This window comes from Copadichromis virginalis, linkage group LG16 (genome assembly GCF_057382275.1).
Source record: "Copadichromis virginalis isolate Kocher_CV1m ecotype Utaka linkage group LG16, C_Virginalis_male_GT1.1, whole genome shotgun sequence".
Taxonomy (NCBI): Eukaryota; Metazoa; Chordata; class Actinopteri; order Cichliformes; family Cichlidae; genus Copadichromis; species Copadichromis virginalis.
Window position 1 is genome coordinate 9,167,969 of NC_140633.1, and position 19,655 is coordinate 9,187,623.

Below are 19,655 nucleotides of genomic sequence, written 5' to 3' on the forward strand. Positions count from 1 at the left end.
GAATTAAATTCTGGATTTAACAGGAAGCCAAAACGGGAGAAATCTGCTCTCTCTTTCTAGTCCCTGTCAGGACTCTTGCTGCAGCATTTTGGATTAGCTGAAGGCTTTTCAGGGAGTTTTTTGGACATCCTGACCACTGATGTGTAACACATGTCCCTGCTGCACCTTCTAATAAACCTCTCAAATAACCAAACTACATGGACCAAGCAACAATCTCACCCATGTTATGTCACTTTTGCATTGTGTAATAACTTAATTAACTTAAAGTGTGAGTCTGCTGATTCCAGAGCTGAACTAGTTTTAGCGTTTCTGATTTTAAATGGCATTCAGTCTGTTTATCAAATTAAAACTCAATAGAATCAGTGAGGCGTCAAATTAGAAAATAAACATTTACTGTGACCCCTCATTTTACATTTGCACGCCTTCTTCACAGCTGAATCTGACACATTCATACATCTGAATACAGAGTTGCAGATAGATGGATAGAGACACTCAGTCATTCCTAATCTGGGCGTCAGGTCCACCAAAGCAGAATAAGTTGTGGCATCAGGAGATGATCGGTGAATTTAAAAAAACCCACACACATTTCTGTCTTGCAAATTTCCTTCCTTAAACATAAAATTGAACATAAAGCTATACACACCTCACAGATTCATGGAGTTTATGATGATTTGATCTCAAGAGAAAAGACAATGCTGTGTTTGCCAAAAGCCAAAGAGTAGGGAACGATTTATATGGTGATGAAGGTTAAGCAGATACACTGAACCCCACTTGAACATTATTTGCATATTTAAAAGAAATGGTAAAATGGAGCCTGGATAAAGTGCACGTGTATTTTTACTTATTTGTTTAATGTAGTTCAATACTAGCTGGAGAGTTGGCAAATGGAATAACATAATGCAAAAAGATTTTGTGAACAAAGTGTTTCTTTATTCAGGAAGCAATGAAATAATCAAGTGTTCTTCGTGAGAACTTTAGTTGCACCTATTCTATATAAAAGGCATATTTAAAAAGTGTTGCCTGTGAATGTTTTTCATTGTGTTAATCACTCTGTTCACTTGGTCTTTGCGTACATATTATATGTTGATGTGTACACCTGCCACTTGCAAGGCTGTATTGTTTCTAACAATGTTAATAATTAATAAATATCATAAAGAACAGTGAAGGTTGATTTGAGGTAAAAATAGGAGCCGCTCTTGCTCCTCTCTCATCTGCTCCCTTTTAATATATGATCTGAGTGCAGCGATGCTGCAATAGAGCGAGGGAAATTGATGCTAATGCAGCTACCACTTCACCTCCAGTGTTGGATCGGGAGCCACGCTATGAAGACAAAGTGTGGACTCTGCAAAAGGAAGGGACTCATTCGTGTCTGATAGATGTATATTTGTCGTAGGCTGAGGTGCAATCAGCACTACCAAGCAGATCCAGTGTTTTCTTTAAGTTGTAATCAGGGAAATGAGCCTATAACTCCTGCTGTTAATCAATGAAGCTGTTTGCTGCATTAGGTGAAAGTATATGTAAACAGAACTGTTGAGTTATTGGTGTTGATTGCAATAGTCTTGGAGTCAGTGGATGCATAATTAGTCTTTCTTTGATGCAACAGTTGATGGGTAAATGAAATTCCTCCAACCGCTCCTGTGTCATTTGGGTTGGGTTGTCTTGGGGCTTGATCGTGTGAAAGTGACTGAATATAACTTAAGTTCATCCACTGAACGACGGTCTTGTGGTTGGTTGTGGTGAACACTGGATATCCGTTCATCCATCCAAAGTTTATTCATCTGTAGTTGGTAATGATTAATCTACCTGTTGAACTGCTGCTGTAAATCCAGAAAGATTCACATTGAAAACAGAAGAAACGCAGCAATTCTTTTGTAGCTTTGTTTTGTCTGTGCAAGTGCTGGAGTGAGGTAAGTGGAGAGATAATTTTGTAGTCGCTGACAGATTATTAGAAAAGGTCTCAATTTTTATTGGAAAGGTCTGAAACAATCAAGCCTGGAGAATGAGTGGAGTCTTTTGGTGAGCTCGGTGAGCTACTGTACTTTTTATCTGAATGGAAAGATGATATGAATATTTGTCTGCAGCACATAAATGATCCTGGTTGGAGGACAGCTTTAGAACTGGGAAGATAATAGGACCTGTACAAATGTGCAGTTGCCCTTGTTTGAAGTATGAAGTAAAAGCAGGAGACGATTGTTTAACTTGAGTGTCCTAAAGTTTCATTTCTACAACAAAGAAACTTCATCTAACAAAAAACAGCACAGCAGTGCCCTTCAGTGCTGCGGAAACCCAGAAAATATGTTAGATCTCGCTTTGTTTACCAGATATGAGAAGGAAAACCAAGTCCTTTTAAAAATGTTATGGCTTCCTGTGTTACCAGTAAAATAATGGCCCATTCTTTTGACTTAAAGTGAGTCAGACGAATGATATTGCACCTTCAAGCTTTGATGATGATGCCAAGAATGGTATGCATGCTGGTATGTTTTATTAAGAGGAATTATTGATGAATCATCCTCATGCGTGAATGATACATTATAGCCATAATTCTACATGTGCGCCATAATGATGAAGAAAAGTGTATTCTTTTTAGACTCCCCTGCAGTGTGCACCATGGTGTTGCATGACAGGAAGCTGGTATTCGCATGCAATACTTCCAGTAAACAGGCTCACAGGCCTTTGGGATTTTAGCTCCTAGATACCATCTAGGAGCTAAAATCCATTCTTTGATTGGAAAAATGTTTCTCCAGAAGAAGAAATTACTTTTAAATGTATTAAATTCTTTTTCCATTTCCCCAAAACTCTCTATTCCCCCTTTCTGTTTTTACTTTTTTTTCATCAACTTGCTGCATCACAGCATCATTAGATAAATTCCCAGGAAAGATTGTGCTAATGAACAGAACAATCTCTGTCCCTTGTCTCACCCGCTAGCAGCCCTTAAGTTGTTAATGTCAAGTTGTAGCTTATTATACGCCACCAGCCGTCCCTCTCCCTTTAGTCAGCACTCTGCGTGCCAGTCGCGAGCACAGTTTGCCGCAGGGAGCAGGTGTTGCAGTTTCACATTTAAAGTGCTACTGCTGCTTAGCTAAATTTCTTTGGGTGTCAGCACAAGCCCTTTGCCAAAAAATAAATGAATAAATAAAAATCATACACAGGCTCGTGCAAACATTGCGCTCCCTGTGTCTTGGCTCAGTGGATGTTTGAATGGCAGGGACCTCGATCCAGCAGGTTCAATTAGCGGTGGTAGCTGCTCCGAGGTGTGGCCCCCGTCATGAAAACATTTGACAAACAATCTGGCATCTGTGTAATTGTCTGGCCCAGACAGATGCTGATTGGACGACAGCACCACGACACTGCACACTATTTTTATTTATTTATTTTCCTCCAGATTGAGGAGAGTGGAAAGAATAACTAACAAGCTTCACTCATTATCTCCCCATTACAAGCTCTGGGGAAAAAGGGGGGGCGAGGGGTGAATACGGAGGAGGTGGCAGAAAACAGAACCAGGTTATTCTCCTTCACATCACGGAGGTCTGAGCTGGAAAATACTCCAATAGAGCAAACGCAAATGAGTATCAGCTGCGGCCTAATTTGTTTTCCCTTCAAACGAGAACAATCTGTGATTGCGTGTTGGTCATCATATCATATCGTTCTTTTCTTTTTTCTTTTGCAGGATGTCTGCTCCTCACTAAAAACGTAGACGGGCCTAAATTATACTAATGATGATATTTCATCATTCCCTGCAGGCACCGGGGAGCAGAAAATGGAATCTGATTCTACATGACTTAAATGATGCTATCTTTATGGCCAATAAATCCTGTTAGGGGAGTGTAAAAGATAGGCTTTTAATTCTGACTTTACCTCATGAGATGACATGACCCTCTTTACTCTGTGAGTAGTGCAACAGTTATATCTTAATCTTATTTAACAAATCCAATGGAAGTGGCTCTTTCATGCGTCATATGTGACAACCTCGTTCCCATGAATGTGACGTATAGTTCCACTTATACAAGAAGTTGTAGTGATTTATTTATTTATTTTTGTTAATTTTAATTTAATTAAATTTTTTAAATGCAGTTGTATATTTTTGGTTTTTAACAGCACGCTAAAATATTAGCAAAATGTTAATGTGTGCGGGTTCAACTCAAAATATCTTTCAAGTTCTTTTGACTTCAAGAACGCAGTGTAATGTTTACTATTTGTATTTGATTTTTGCATGATAATGGAGTTCTGTGACGAAGATCAATAAATTACTGTATATAGGTTTTAAACACAATTTTATCTGCTTGTAATTTTTGAAGAGTAAAGGAAGGAACAGCTCAGTGTTACTGGTCTTACTTCTAAACGAGGACCTCCTTATCTGTCAATACCCCAAAAAATAACAGAAAGAGAGCAGCAAACTAACAACAACAAAAAAAACCCACAAATATAAAAATGAAATGTATAAGGGACTCAGTGTACAGTTAACTATGATAGTGATATAGAGATCTGGTATCAGGTGGTCATTTTAAATGTTTCCATGTACATTAGAAATGGCTGCCATGCCTTAAGAAATTTGGTGGTTGAACCTGATAGTATATATTTCATCATTTCATCAAGCCACTGTTCATGTGTGGGAGGAGCTTCCTGCTTCTTAAGTATAAGGCGCCTTGCAGTGAGTGAAGCAAAGGACATAGAATTCGAATTTTTTATTTTTGAGAGATTGACGTTTCGAGGTGTCTCTCCAAAGATAGCTGTTAGAGCAGAAGGATCAAATTTAACGTTATATATCTCTGAAAAGGTATTAAATCTAATTTTGAATGAATGAATGAATCCCTGTGTGCTAAAACGTCAGACTGCTCTAAATAATAAATCGTGCAATGCTACTGTAGTGGAGTCCAAAAAATGCAAATTTGATCGACTTTTAAAAAGAAAAACATGGTTTATGATGGGATATTTTTTTATTACTGGTGGCTAACTGTGCACCTCAGTTAGCGACATTTAAACTGACATTCGTGAGTTCAAATTTAAAACGTGTCACTCGCACCATATTGTGCCAATGAGTAACCAAGCTCTTTATCTAGTGGAGTGGGGATCCAGAGGTGTAGTATAGGAAATAAGCTACTTATGGCATTTTAGTCTGAAGGATCAGATTGGATGTAGTACAGGGGAACAGTCTGTGATCCCCTCTGCAAAGAGATGAGCTCTTGGCTGGTTGCAGACTAAGGATTTCGTCCCTCTCTGGTAGCAGGAGTGGTTGAAGGGTTGTGGATGTGAGCCAGTCAGTGGCAGATGAGAATTGTGATCCCCGTGTAGCACCAAGCGCTTGGCCCTCTCGTCTAGCCTGCCGTTGCTATCAGCTCATTCTTGTAAGCAGAAATATGAACCATTTAGTTGGATTTTTTTTTTTCTTTTCTGAAAAGGCCAACAGAAGGAACCAGGTGTGCATCTTAGCCTCACACAGTGATTTAAAAGACCAAAGGTAAAAATCCAGAGTACAGCTGATTTTCTGTGAATATGGAGATGATATGTAGAGACGATGAGTGACGGCTCATAAAATCCAAAGAGACCATAATTTCATCTAAAAATGCCGCCCCGGAACATTCTGAGTAGAGAGCTTCTCATTATCCTTCCAAAGGATGTTTTCCCGCGTCCCCTGGCCCTCGGCAGACTGACAGAACTTCAAAACCTAGTTGAACTAATCAACCATTTTCCAACATGGGTTTTTTATTCTTGCGTTAAGTTCATTGTCAATTTCCGCCCTCCTTCTCTTTCAGCATCTTGTCTGTGAGCAACAAAACAAAAGTAATTAGTGTCTGTCATCGCTAAAGGCTTCTGTAGCTTCATCTAATCTTTCCCATGCATACATATGCATACCCAGAGGAGAAGAGAGGAACCTAATGAACTATGTGGGTTTAGAAAGGGCTACAAAGAGAAACCGCAGAGCTCGAGAGTTTGGGAATGGCCCGATGGCTTGTCTTCCACAATGTAATACAATGTGCATCTCAAGTCTGCCTGCTTAGCTGGTGAGACAAATTGAATCTACTCTTGCAGTAGTGTCTCCTTGTGTAGTGACAAGTGCAACTGATGCACTCAGAAACAAGTGGGAGAAGGAAATGATCTAGCTCTTCTGTGAAACAATGCATGCCTCCAGTAATAGATTATGACACAAGTCGCCGAAGAAACAGACATTGAAAAATTGCATAGATGCTCGTTGTGTTTATGAAGGATGCTTCTTGTTTCTCAAGCAGCTGTCTGTACTCACTTCAGTAGTCTTGAGTGTTTTTTGTCCTTGACATGTTTTACTCTGCTTTTATGTATTTATAGTCCGCCTTTCCCTCCTTTTCCCAATGCATGCGCTCAGATTTGCAGACTCTATCCGCGGGATGCTGAAGCTGATCCTGGTGCTGATGCTGGCAGGAGCCTCACTGGCCTCTACGTGGTTCACACTCACCTGTCTGAGCAGCTATACCCACCTCCCTTCCACTTCAGGTGAGTCCACAGCTGCATAAAATCTATGTATACCTGTGTCACTCGATCTTTATCCAGTGTGGATGGAAACGTCTTCAGTAAATGCAGGTCACAATAACAGGTCTCACAGGCTGTACTGTATATCTGCTACATATTCATCAAAACCAATCCATTCATTGATATCAGTGTTTGGGCTGCCTTTTCCAAAGCCAAATCAAAAGGCAGAGCAGCATGTCACCCGAAGCCACTAATTTTAGTCATCATCATCCATCATCATTCTCCAAGCCCTGGAACTGCCACTTAGCCCAGACACTGGCAGTCTACAGCTGCCAGGCTCCATCCACCTGGCATCTCAAAGAGGGTGGTATGACACTGCAACAAAATCTGCCAAAACCAGTTATTATCCTAGTGTGGGACGGTCACTAGCATTTAAACACCCATAAGCGTAATCTTTGGTTTCTGAGAACAAGCGAAGAAGTTTTAGAGGGAAATGAAATCCTCTATCTGATTTATTACCCATGCAACACAAGTCTGTGGGCCAGAAACCCCAAATTCTAGTATAGTCTGTGTCTATATTCTGTGTTCTTGGGTAGTTGTGATCAATCATGTCTCTTTCCTTCAAGGGATCTTCTTAAACCTGTTAGGAGCTGGTGGCATATAGGCTAATCTTATAACGCGAGGCGCGTGTGCAGCGGCTGCAGCATTTGATTTGAGCTCTTTGGTAGCACTGAAGGAAAAGAATCAGGGGGGACAGCTGCCTTTGATGGCTGCGGCGTGGCGGTTAGATTCCCAGTCACAGGCAGGCAAGTGGGTACGCTGGGCCCTCAGAGGCACTGTGATTAAAGGGACGTGCAGGCTAATGGGGAGCTCGTTTGGACCAGTCTGCTGTGATAAGGGAGATTGAGGGTGCCGTGATGCTCCAGGGGTAACTGCTTAATCTCGCCGCACATCCGCTCTAATACACGTGTTTTACTTTAGGGCCAGCTGAGGTCTGCAGCTGGGACGAGAGTACGCAAGTGCCTAACTTACTGAAACATTTCTGATTGGTCTGCAAAGAAGAACACACAAAAACAAACCTGAATTATATTTTCTTTTTCCCCACTTCAGCACATAAATCAGCAGGTGTGTCCAGTGCACACGATTCTCATCATGCACAAAGAGCAAACAAGACGAGCTGTTTATTATATGGACATCTGTGCATTTTGGAAGTAGAAAAAGGAATTTTATTTTTAATGTACTGTTGAATCTGTGAAATGAGTTGCATTTTGATTCAGAATGGGAATGAAGTTTTTTGTTACATACATTTATGGAAATGCAAACCAAGCGCATTAAAAACACCACCCAGGCCTTAGTTTCAAGTACATGTACTATTATATTTGCACCCTCCACTGAGCACCTGCAGCCTTTAAAGCGGTCCTTTCTAAAACTGAGCACATAAAGTGGGAATAGAATAACAACACAGTAAGGCAGAAAAACACATTTCAAATTGCAAAACTGCCACATTAAGCTAATCAGTGTGACACTTAGGGCTGAACGATATATCGCATTTGCGATAATATCGCGACATGATCAAGTGCAATTTTCTAACCGCAAAGGCTGCGATTATACTCTGGACATGTCCAAATTCATGGGCTGCATCCTCCTGAGGCCGCATTTGTAGACCGATTACGTCACAGCGACGTGCCGAAGGCTGTCCAAATTACTACCATATCCCAGAATTCATAGCGCGGCCCAGCCAAACTCCAGTTTCCAGCAATGGCGGCCGCTACTAAGTTTTAAAATTACTCATACTAATCTTTCTGGGTCACAAAATAAACTTTTAACATATTTTCAGGCGAGAAAGTAGTTGTGTAAACATCGAATATCTGCTCGGTTTATCAAGATATCCCATATTTGCAAAAGTGCTTCGACGTTTTCAGAGGCGTCTGCTACCCACCAGCTCGACAGCTAGCCGGGAGCTCGAGGGTTACTGATGCGGCCGAGAACGGCACAACTCCCGGCACATCATTTTCAGATCACCGCGGAGTTTCGCTGCTCGGGTTAAACGTAATATATAAGTCACTTAGACAACCTAAAAATGTTATTGTTGGGCTTTTTTCAGTGTTTTGTTTGTTCGTGAGTAAATCGGTTTGGCTGAGATTAAAGTTATTAGATTAGATAAAATAAAACTTTATTAATCCCCCGGGTGGGTTCCTCCTTGGTTTTCACACAGCTGACTAAACGTCAAACAGAAAACTTATTAAACAGAAGTATGAGACAGTCGAGAATTTACACCAGTGTCTGGTTATATTTTAGATAGCAAGAAGCAGACGGCCGAGTTTATTAAACTCCACCGAGACAGCGGTGACGCCAATCAGAAGGCTAGACCGTCCAATTTCACGCCTTTAAACTTTAAAGGCGTGTTTGTGTGTGTGTGTGTTTATACAATTGCTATTATGTTTGCACTTTATGTGTAATGTTACTGACTGCAGAGATCAGTAAGATGTGTGTATTTTTTATTTATTAGTTTTATTTATTTAATATTATTTTTTAATTGAATGACTGTCTAGTAGTTCACAGATGTCGAAAAACTGAGTGTGGTAAAGCCACTGATTTTTTTATGTATATTTCTGCAATCTGCACATTGTACTGACTTTCATTTTAATGTTTACACCAGGGTTCCTTGTCAGCACTTTATGCTCAGATGTTTGTAAGCTAAAAATAAACTATTGTGTATGTTCAAATATACTGTTGTGATTGAAGAAGTTAAATAAAAATGTCAGTCATCAATTCATGCATCACCTCATGTCATCATAACAGAGGTCTGTCTTCCAGGAAAGAACAGTTTAAAATTAATGTAATATAGTATTGGCCATACTATATGATGTATTGCTTGTCTTTGTTTAATAATACAGAAGACAAAGACCTTAAAAAATAATCGCGTATCGCAATCGCAATATTGGGGCAAAAAATCGCAATTAGATTATTTTCCATAATCGTTCAGCCCTAGTGACACTTCAGACCAGGTATAAGTGATGGTGGGCTTGGGGTAGATGTGACTTGTTGTTTGGGTTACAAACTGGCCATTTTCTGTCAATACACCTCCAGTATATTGCTTTTGTTTGTGTTAAATTGCCACCTGAAGGGCTGGCAAATGAAATGTTGTTTTTAGGATGAGGGTTCGTCATAAATCTCAGTGCTGCTGAAAGCAAATGGTAGAGTACGAAGCTGTGGAAGGTGGAATAAATCACTACCGCTGTTCCATAAAGTTGACCAGTATGGCTTTTTTTTTTTTTTTTTTTTTTTTTTTTTTAAATTGCTCATTTGAGATTTGAAACCTTCTTTCATCAAAGCTTCCAATTAAACTGTAGCTTATTCTGCCCCACTCTCTGTTTTCACAGCAATCCTGTACACTTCCTGTATCCTGGTCGGCATTTTTATTAACAGCAGTGTTCCGATATTCTTCGAGCTGTTCATTGAGACGGTGTACCCGGTCCCTGAAGGCATCACCTGTGGAGTCGTCACTTTCCTGGGTAACCTCGTCACGGGCCTGCTCCTCTTCTTCCTCACCTTTTACTGTAAAGGTATGCTCAAAACATAAATGCTCATTCGTTCATTTAATGCGCTCATTTTCACCCCTATTCTGCCCTCGTTTAGTGTCATGGGGTAAGAACAACACCAGTTAAAGCACTAATTCGTGTACTTTACGAGGCTCTACGAGCAAAAGTGTAATATAGTAGTCATAGCAAACAGTTCTCATCTCTGAGAAAACAATACTGTGTTACTGCTCAACAATCCCCTTATGCTTACTTTGAAAGTCCAGTCGTTGCTACACAGCTAGCCCTGCCTCCGTCTTGTTGACTGGGTGAGCTTGTTGTTGTTGTTGTTGTTGTGGCAGTCCTTGACATCAGCTGCCTCTTTAGTATGTTGTTCTGACAGAACGACTTCAACTCCACCATCTTGGACTGCATGTGGCAACACCAGCCTTTGTTCTGTTCTGGAGCTCCACTGTGATCTCAAGGGTCGGCCTTAGGAGGTGGTAAACACTGGTTTCTGAGGAGAACAAGTACTTCTGTCATCAGCTGCAGGCCAATGCCGAGGAGTTGGAGTTCATTCAGCAGCCCGGATGCTCACTGGAGAGGCATCGGATTACACTGATTGCCTATTTGCTTATAATATATATATGTTACAAAATGATTAAGATATTTGCTCGAGACAACTTTATGAACTCCTTAAACTTATTAGGAAATCACAAAGTGTGTGTGTGCGTGTGCCCCAGTGTGCATGCACATGCTCTTGCCCAGCATGAATAGCATGAAAATCTGATAATTATATCTTCATTAGTGTAGTGGCTTTCAAATGGTGGGGCATGAAGCCTCTGCAGGTGGGGTGCAGACAACCAGGTAAGAAAATGTGAAGCGAAATTAGTTTGCATTTTATTTTTAATATGTGGGGGGTATAAAAACAGAGAAGCGCTGCTGCTGCTGCACCGACCTTTATTCTATTTTGATTCAATTAAGATGAAGTTGAATCCTTTTTTAAATTATTATTATTATTATTATTATTATTGATATTTGATGGAAAAACTCTGTAGAGAACCTTTTCAGCTTTTGAACAGGGGCACGCCAGAAAGTGTGAAAACTACTGCATTGGTGTACCATCACTAAGAGCAGTTGTAATTTCTCATAATTAGATGACAAGTTGGGTTCTTCTTTCTGTTTTGTTTTTGCTTGCTTTGCCCAGTTTCTACAGTAGCCGAACATTAGCTCCCGAGACGGCGTCATTTTTGACAGCGCGGGGCAAAGGACGGTTTTCTGTTCCTGTAAAGGTTTCTCGCACTTCCCAAAATCTGGAGTTTTCATTGTTTACTAAAATCCATTATAGCCCTATAGACGCAGCAGATAAAAGAGGGAGGGGGGGCAGCAGGAAAATTAGGTTTCTGTGGTGCGATTGACATGTTTAGAACAAAGAGAGAAACTTCCTGCTGAAATTTAGCCAAAGCCTCATCTTTTCGTTGCAGCGTGACAGAGTTTGATATAATAACCTGCGTCTCTTCAACCTTTGTGGTTTTCACAGGAGGAAGTGAAAGTAAAACAAACCCAAAAGTGTGTCTGTGTGTGCTTGTGTGTGTGCGCACATGCATGTATAGGTGCGTGTATTTACAACCACGTGAATGTGTGTGTTGGTGTGTACACGGGACCATGTTTTTCCCTGTGGTCTTTGCCCACCTGCCTTCAGTTTCTCTGTAAGTTTTGTTGTTCAAAGCTCCAATTATCTGCTGTTACACATCCATCACAGACAGGCAATTCTTTCACCCTGTTTGTTTGAATGAATACGATATTTTCAGAAGCCTATAAATATTTACGAGCTTCATTTTCAAAGTCCTTGTGATTGCTCCAAGGCTGACAGCGGCTGCCTGAAAACTGCATCTCAATCCTGCCTTCTGGGTTGTTTTGCCAGTGCAGAGGGAATACCAATGTTTGACCAGAGGCCCTCGGGATCCACTAACAAGTACAACAACCAGATCATGAAACCTGCTTGCCTTGCTGGGAGGGGAGGGAAAAAAGGCTGTAGCGTGATACAGATGGCATTATGGGACAATTTCAAGACTTCAGCTAACAGTTTTCATCCCGGGTTAATCTGTAGGTCATATTTGAAAATGGTGAAATGTTGCTGAGGTGAAGTTCACAGCATTTTTTTTGTTTTACTTCTCTTTTCACATTTCCCAAGTGTCAGTAATTTGTTGTGGATTCTTGCTGTGCGGCTGTCATTTTAGGATATTCTTGTTACTTTATGAGCTGAGATGGCCTCCAGCAATTTAAAATGTGTAACTGAAGCACTGCAGTACACTTTCACTGACGTGCAAGTTCCTAGTCCATGTTTGAGCACCTCCTGTCTTCTGAGAAATGATTTTGTCAGTTTTAGTTTACAGAACTAAACGTACCTGCTGCTGTCACAACTTTCTTACCCAGATAGATTTAAAAAAACTCTGAGCTCAGATTGTTTTACTTCCAAGATTACAGCAGCAAAGTAGACATTTGGGACTTCAGTCATCTGATAGAGATGGTTGGATTTTAAATAAAATTTTACAATTCCAATTTATTTGCTATTAGAAGCAGGTTTTCAGTTGCACCAGTAAGTCAGATGAAGTCTTTTCATAGAAGAAAATATGAATCTGTTAGGTTTTTTTTGTTGTTGTTGTTTTTTAAATTAGGATAACTGGTGGAGTGCCTCCCTATATAATCCAGTGATGAAGCGATGACCTGTCCAGTGTGTACTTTATCCACCCTGTGTCAGCTGTTATAGTCTTCAACCACTCTGCAACACTGAGTTGGATAACCAGTTAAAAAAAAAAAAGATGGATGGAACCGGAAACGTGTCAGTACAGTAGTAAATCATAGATCACACAGAATTGCTTTGGGTAGAGCAGCCGCACACATGGACACACACACTAATCACAAGAGTAGGACTTATAAAGAATACATGCTGTACCCTCTGCTCCACACCCGTCTGCAGCACCTGCTGATGGACTGCTTTGTCTGTGTGTGTGGTCCATTCTTTGCATGTTATTGTGCACTTAATACATTGCTGCATGTCTATGTGTATGCACACATGTGTCTTTGAGGGAAGGTGTGTGTAGGTGGGTGGGTGAGCTAAAGGGTTTCTGTTGTGCTGAGATGAGTCCTGACAGCTTCCTGTGACAGCTGGGGAGAAGATCAAGCTGAGATGATGGAGGCCTTTGCTGCTCTTTTTCTTCACTTCTCACCCCGAAGTTGGGAAGGATGTATCGGAGTTCTCTTGTCAGTTCTCACTGCTGCAGGCATTTTAATTTAATTTGCAGAATCTGTGCCGATTGCCACCTACAGTCTGTTTTACCTGCCAAATTCGCATGACATCAACCATTGTCTGAGGTCAGATATCATTAGTAAGATAAATTAGCGTATTGTGCATATAATGATATAAATGGTGTAATTTGGAAAGTTGTCTGTATAGACGAAGTGAAATATGAGCCTGTGGCCCAGCAATGAGGGGATCTGATGACTGTTAAGTCTGAGATACTTAGCTGGCATTGTTTGGGGTTGTCTCCTTTGGGTGACATGTTCACTTGAAATCAATGCATAGTTGTTCTTGGCGATTAGGGTTTATCTACAGAAACATTTCCTGATTGCAGTGGGGTCTTCCATATGAAAATTATGTTCTTAAACTAAAAGAACACCTATATGAATTTTAAACCAATGTGAAGCACTATACACCATCCTCACCATGTCAAATGATGGAGTACCCTTTCCTATCCATTTGCTTCCATACTTCCAGCAGTTTCAGAGACTTATCGGCTCAACTTCAAGGCACAGTGACATCAGTTTCAGCTTACCACAGATAGATGGGTATCTGTCTGTCTCATCTGACCTAATTACCACATCAGTGCAGAACTGTTCTTTAAAAAAGAAAAGAAAAGTAATCCTCGCATACAGTACTGTGTCAAAGTCTTGAGGTACTCCTAATTTCTTTATATTTTATTAGGTATATTTGTGCAGTGAGTTATTGGTAAAACACAACATGCATGAAGTTACAGCACAGCCTGAACTCTTTGGCAGCTTTCTTGTCATTTCTTTAAGCAGTCTTCAGGAATAGTTCTCCAGGCTTCTTGAAGGACATTCAAAGCTCTTCTTTGGAATTTGGCTGCTTTTTGTTGCATTTTGTGTCATATGGATCCCACATTGCTTCAGTAATGAGATCCAGGATCCTGGGAGCCCAGTTCAATGCTGATAATGTCCCTTCGAATGTTTTAAAATTCATATGAGTTTGCTGGCAGCACGCTGAGATATGTTTTTGGCTAATACTTCTTTGGGAATCACCTTGTTGGTGCAAAAAAGCATTTTCATCTTTCCTATTTCACACAACGCGCTCTGTTTAGACCCAGAGCAAACAATATTGTTTGACTGATGGCCCTTAATATAAAGACTTTGGACTTTACCTTTCCCAATTTTTGCTTTAGGTTATTTTGTTATTTACATAATAATGTAGATAACCTAATAATTATCCTTGTTGCTGTTTTAGAGGAGCGGTGCTTCAAAGGATAGCTGCAGATTTCTGTCAGAATCTGCAGATACAAATAAAATGTTCACGTTTCTCCAACGTTGTCTTCCCAACAGTTTCACTGACATCTACGCTGGATGTCCAGGAAGCGTTCGCGATGTCTTCTCGGGAGATGATAATTGGCGTCTGTCTTGTGTCAGTGACGTAAAAGACAGATTTAATGCGACTTGACCATCAAACAGCAGTCGCCTTCTAAAACATCAGATATGTATCGGATTCAGTACCACATACGAAAGTGACCCAGATCGGATTTGAAAATATTGGATTTGTGCCGTTCACACTGTCACACCATGATCGGATACGGGTCGCATAGGGTCAAAAAAATCGGATTTGATGCGCTTTCGCCTGCAGTGTGAACGTAGCCTAAGTTCACTATTTGAGTGAAAATGATCAGGTATAAAGCAGCCAAGAAAAGTCCAAAAGAAAACTTTGAAAGTCTTTCATCGGTGTAACTCTACTGTGGGAGAAGTGTCCGATTTGAGTGTGGATATTAAACTGTGACTGTAACCATTGATCTTAAAAAAAAAACAAAAGGCAGGTGGGCGTGTCCTTCCTGGTCTATAAATTGGCAGCACTCTGTTCTGTTGAGCAGATCACTCCTGCAAGAATAAATTTAGATTACTGTGTAAATTCCCTTTGGAGTGTTTTAGTGGGCTGGCTAATTGCTCTAATGTCCTTTCTTTACTCTCATATTGTATTTAGCAAGTAATGTGCAAACTTCAACCCCCCTTCACCTTCTGATATTCATGAATATGGCAACTTTCGCCTTTAAAGATGTCCACCTATTCCCAGTTTATTGTTCATTTTAGGGTTTTCCTTTTGGCTGCCCACTGCCTCGTTATGCATTCTGAATTATAGCTCCTTCTCCCTAAGAGCGAGGGGGCGTTTATGAATTTACCCTCTTGTCCGTTTTAATATCTGTGAGGAGCTGGTCTTGGATCAGTGAGCTCTAACTGGCCTCTTGACTGTCATGTTTTAAAAAATTCCCAAGTCTCTAAACCATGTGACTCAGAAACGTGAACGGAGCCTCTGGGCCGTATATCTGTACTTGTCCCTCTTTTCCGATTTCATCTGCTGCGCATTTGTGTCATTTTGTAGCGAGCATGGAGGGGAATGCAAATCAGCAGAGAGGTATTGTGGAGGAAGAAGAGCGCTAGGAGGTGGAGGATGAGTGGAACTTCAGTTGCATAGGAGAAAAACACAAATTATTCACTATTGAGAAATAATTGGCACAGTTCTAAGGTCCCAGGGTTTCTTTTCTTTTTCTTTTGGCTAAACTTTATAGTCTCTGAAGTGAAAACGCCTTCGCTGCCTTTTTCATGCCCCTATAAAGATGGCGGAGAAGTTAGAAAGAAAAGGCAAACAACCTTTCTTTGTGTAGGACTCCTGAGAGAATAAAAGTTTCATTTGCTGCTTTTCATTTTTGCAACAGTGCCACACACACCTTTGCACTCATTCTCAGTGATCTCCTGAAGTAAGTGTTCTCACCAACCTGTACGCAGACAGTTGTCATTTTGTGATGGATGGTCTTTACACCAAGCTGAGGTCGCTATCTTCATGCGTGACCCCAATCCTCTCAAACAAAGGCGACGGCCGTAAAGGAGAAGCGAGCTTCATTAATTATACCGCTGCATTGACCTCAATTAAGACTGATTAAGGCCATAAGATGCTTGTCAGCACACGTCTCAGTCTTCATCTGTAGCACCTTTCTGCTGACCTGGCAGCCATAGTAATAGGCTGTTATTATGATTAACTGTCCAGTGTTCACAGCGGTGTCCTCTGACTGTGATCATACAGTCACAGTGAACCCAGTGTAGTTCATGACATCAGCGATCAGTCGGATTGCCATTTGTGGCTGATGTCCTGTTAGAATCAGGAGACTGATGATGGTCAAGAATGCCATCTTACATCTGTGCTCGAATCAAAACAATCTGAATAGGTAAGTATTAAAACTTTAGCAGAGTTGAATAACAAGAACGTGAGTGTGACCTGGTTTTTTATTTTGATCCCTCCACAATTCACAAGAATCTCCTCTCATGCTTCAGTGCTTAATCAACTTCCAATGAAATCAAAGCCATGTGTATCATTTTCCATTCCAACAAGAACTGTTATTCACACGAGCGCTGAGCTCGACTGTAATATTCATAGTGTCTGCGTGTGCCCCTCTGCTGCCCGTGCAGAGATGCTGTCGTTAGGATCATTTATGGAATAGTAATATCTTAATCTGGGTTAGGTCTGGTCAAGAACAAGGTCTTTGGCAGTATTAACACAACTTAGCAAAATAGCAGATGAGCCAGTGGCTTGAAATACAACTTTGCCACCTGTTGCATGCTGCTTGTATCCTTGTATACAGTGATCGTGATCTTATTGGCATGATTTTATGTAGACATGTTGAGACGTGCACTTTTTTTCTATATTATTTCTAATATAATTCAGACTTCAGATCAAAGTGGGCTGTACGTGGCCCACGATGCAAAATTAGCTTGTAGTTAAAGTCTTGGGGATGATTGATTCACAGAGCAGACGGGAACATTAGGCAGGAGTAGATTTTGATGTTAGATTGATAGTGTTTGATAGCACAGTACAATGAAAGTCAGCCAGTCAGTCTTTCACTTTTATTTCCCCCCTTTGCGCCGGAAAACACAAGTCTGTTATAGATAAATGACTCATCTATTTTTTTATTTTTTATTTTTATTTTTTTAAAGACTTTCAGGGCAGAACATCTAAAGATCAATCTTGGCCACTGACATGGTAAATGGTAAATGGCCTGTATTTATATAGCGCTTTACTAGTCCCTAAGGACCCCAAAGCGCTTTACATATCCAGTCATCCACCCATTCACACTCACATTCACACACTGGTGATGGTAGCCACAGCCACCCTGGGGCGCACTGACAGAGGCGAGGCTGCCGGACACTGGCGCCACCGGGCCCTCTGACCATGGATAAATGTCACGTTTTTTGGCGACGGCCAGCACGGCCATGATAATAAACACCCTCTGGATGTGATCTGAGTTTTTCCTGTTCACAGATCTCTGCAAGCCGACACAGTGATGCAGTCGTATGACAGAAAATGTATTTATTTATTTTCACCTGATCACCACAATGATGCAACATGATTATTACTGCAGGTGCTGTGATGCTTCTCATCTATTCATTGGTTCTGAGACTACAAAGATCCGACCAAATGTTTACTCTGCGATGTCATGTAAACTGTCAGACGATGACACGGTATGTCAGTGTGTCCTAATGAGCAGGCTGCATGCTCTGTGAACAGAGGGGCAGACAATGTCATGCTGCACATTTAGTTTTGCTCTGTCGTTGCAGTTACATTCCACCATAGCAGCTGGAATAAACCAGACAGGGTTTGGAAATTAAAAATAAACCCACTGCATTAAGTTTTACGCGTGTGTTTTTAAACTTGGAGCAGTTCATTCATCCTCATAATGCCATAGCAGCACTGACAGGGACAATTAGTAGGGACTGGTAGAGATACGAGGACAAAGGATGAGAGAGAAAAACTTCTTTACAGAAATGGGTTTTACCAGCTCCTCAGCTTCTATTTCATAAAACATTCCCCGTCATCACCACCTTCCTCTTAGACAACCTGTTTATCAGTAACTTAAAAGCCCCACAAAATGCTTCAGTGCTGAGTATAAAAGCCTAATAATCAAATATGTAACAGCATGAGGAAAAGCATAAGAGGGAATTTATAAAAAAAAAAAAAAAAAATCCAAAATACTGTAGAAAAATGATGAAAATGGGTTTGAAACACTTTTTTTTTTCTCTCTCTCCAAGCTTTTTAAGTGTTTCAAAACCAATAGTCCAGCAAGTGCTCAGCCTTGAGTTTACGACAGAAATCAGCTGCTCGCTACGTTGAAGGAAAGTGCAGGAATGCAACGCATCTCGAACCAGAGGAAGCGTTAAGATATTATAATGGTCATTAAAGCAAACAGGTGATCGGATGAGCTTCAAAGACTTGGAGCTACTTTCACTTCTTTCTTTGCTGCTTCCTTTTATTCAATTTTAATCTTCTCCCTTCCTCCTCTGCTCCTGAGTTCCCGTTTGCTCACTCAGACTTGAACTCCCTTTCCTCCATACTTGGCTTCACGTTCGTCTTTAGAAATCAGAGAGGAGTAATTGGCCGTTTTCACCACATCACTTGGTTGAATTACTCTGATTGCTAAACTCCACATTAGCATTCATTTAGGGCCGTGGGCTCAGACCCACACGCTCGCACACTTTGTCTCTAACTTTAAATGGACACGTCTTTGTTGTGGGAACGTGTAAGATAGAGAGACAGTTAGACAGAGACTGCAGGTCAGATAAACACAACTCCATTAACCTGCCTCCTTGCCAGGTCTCCTGCTGTCCGGCTCGCACGGTTCTGATTAATGAGGCTGATTCAGGAGTCTTGACTTCTCTCTGCAAACACCCTTATCCAATCCCTCACCTCCCTCTCCCCTCAAGCCCCTTCACCACCTTCTTTTTGCCCCAGTTTATCCTTTACTTTCATCTTCGCACTTCTGGCCGCACATTATTCCTCCTCACGAAAGCGGTGACGCATCAATCATGTGGATTTGTGTCGTACGGCCAGGACTCATAATTTACCACAAAGAGGCTGTGCTGTGCAGTCCGAGCAGCGAGCTCTTCAAGCATCGATCTGGTCAGCTGATTAATGACTTTATGAAAAGGATGCCGACTGGACACGGAGTTGAGCCAGTGTGAGTTGTGACTCATTGACCTGGCATGTATTCATGGATTCTGCTGCCTGTTATAACCTGATTTTCTCTATATTTACTCTGTCAGCTTCCTGCTTCCACTGCAGCCTGTATCCTGGCTGAGATATTGGCCTTCACCAAGCGGGAAAGATTCAGCCTAACATCTTTGTCAGGACAGAGTCTCAAACACCTGCAACTCGCAGCCCTCGCTGCGAGACGAGCAGCTTCCCAGCGAGGGCTGCTTAATACACGTGAAAGGAAGAGTTTATCGATTTGCCTTTTGTCCAGGCTTTAGACCCGCGTTTACACGTGCACGCACGTGCAAGCGTGCATGATGACAATCTGTGGCACGCATCACGGAGGCTGAACAAGCAGAGGTTATGTGTGCTGGTGAGTTAAGATGCCGGCGGTTCAG

The 19,655-nt window shown here is 41.2% G+C and overlaps 1 protein-coding gene across 1 annotated transcript in view; it reads left to right on the top strand.

Annotated features, from left to right (window-relative positions):
• slc49a4 (solute carrier family 49 member 4) overlaps positions 1-19,655 on the top strand; it is a 47,232-nt gene that overhangs the window by 25,010 nt on the left and 2,567 nt on the right. Inside the window, exons 7-8 of the mRNA XM_085435159.1 lie at positions 6,338-6,465; positions 9,825-10,007. Coding sequence (XP_085291285.1) covers positions 6,338-6,465; positions 9,825-10,007 — 311 coding nt within the window. The remainder of the gene's footprint in view (positions 1-6,337; positions 6,466-9,824; positions 10,008-19,655) is intronic.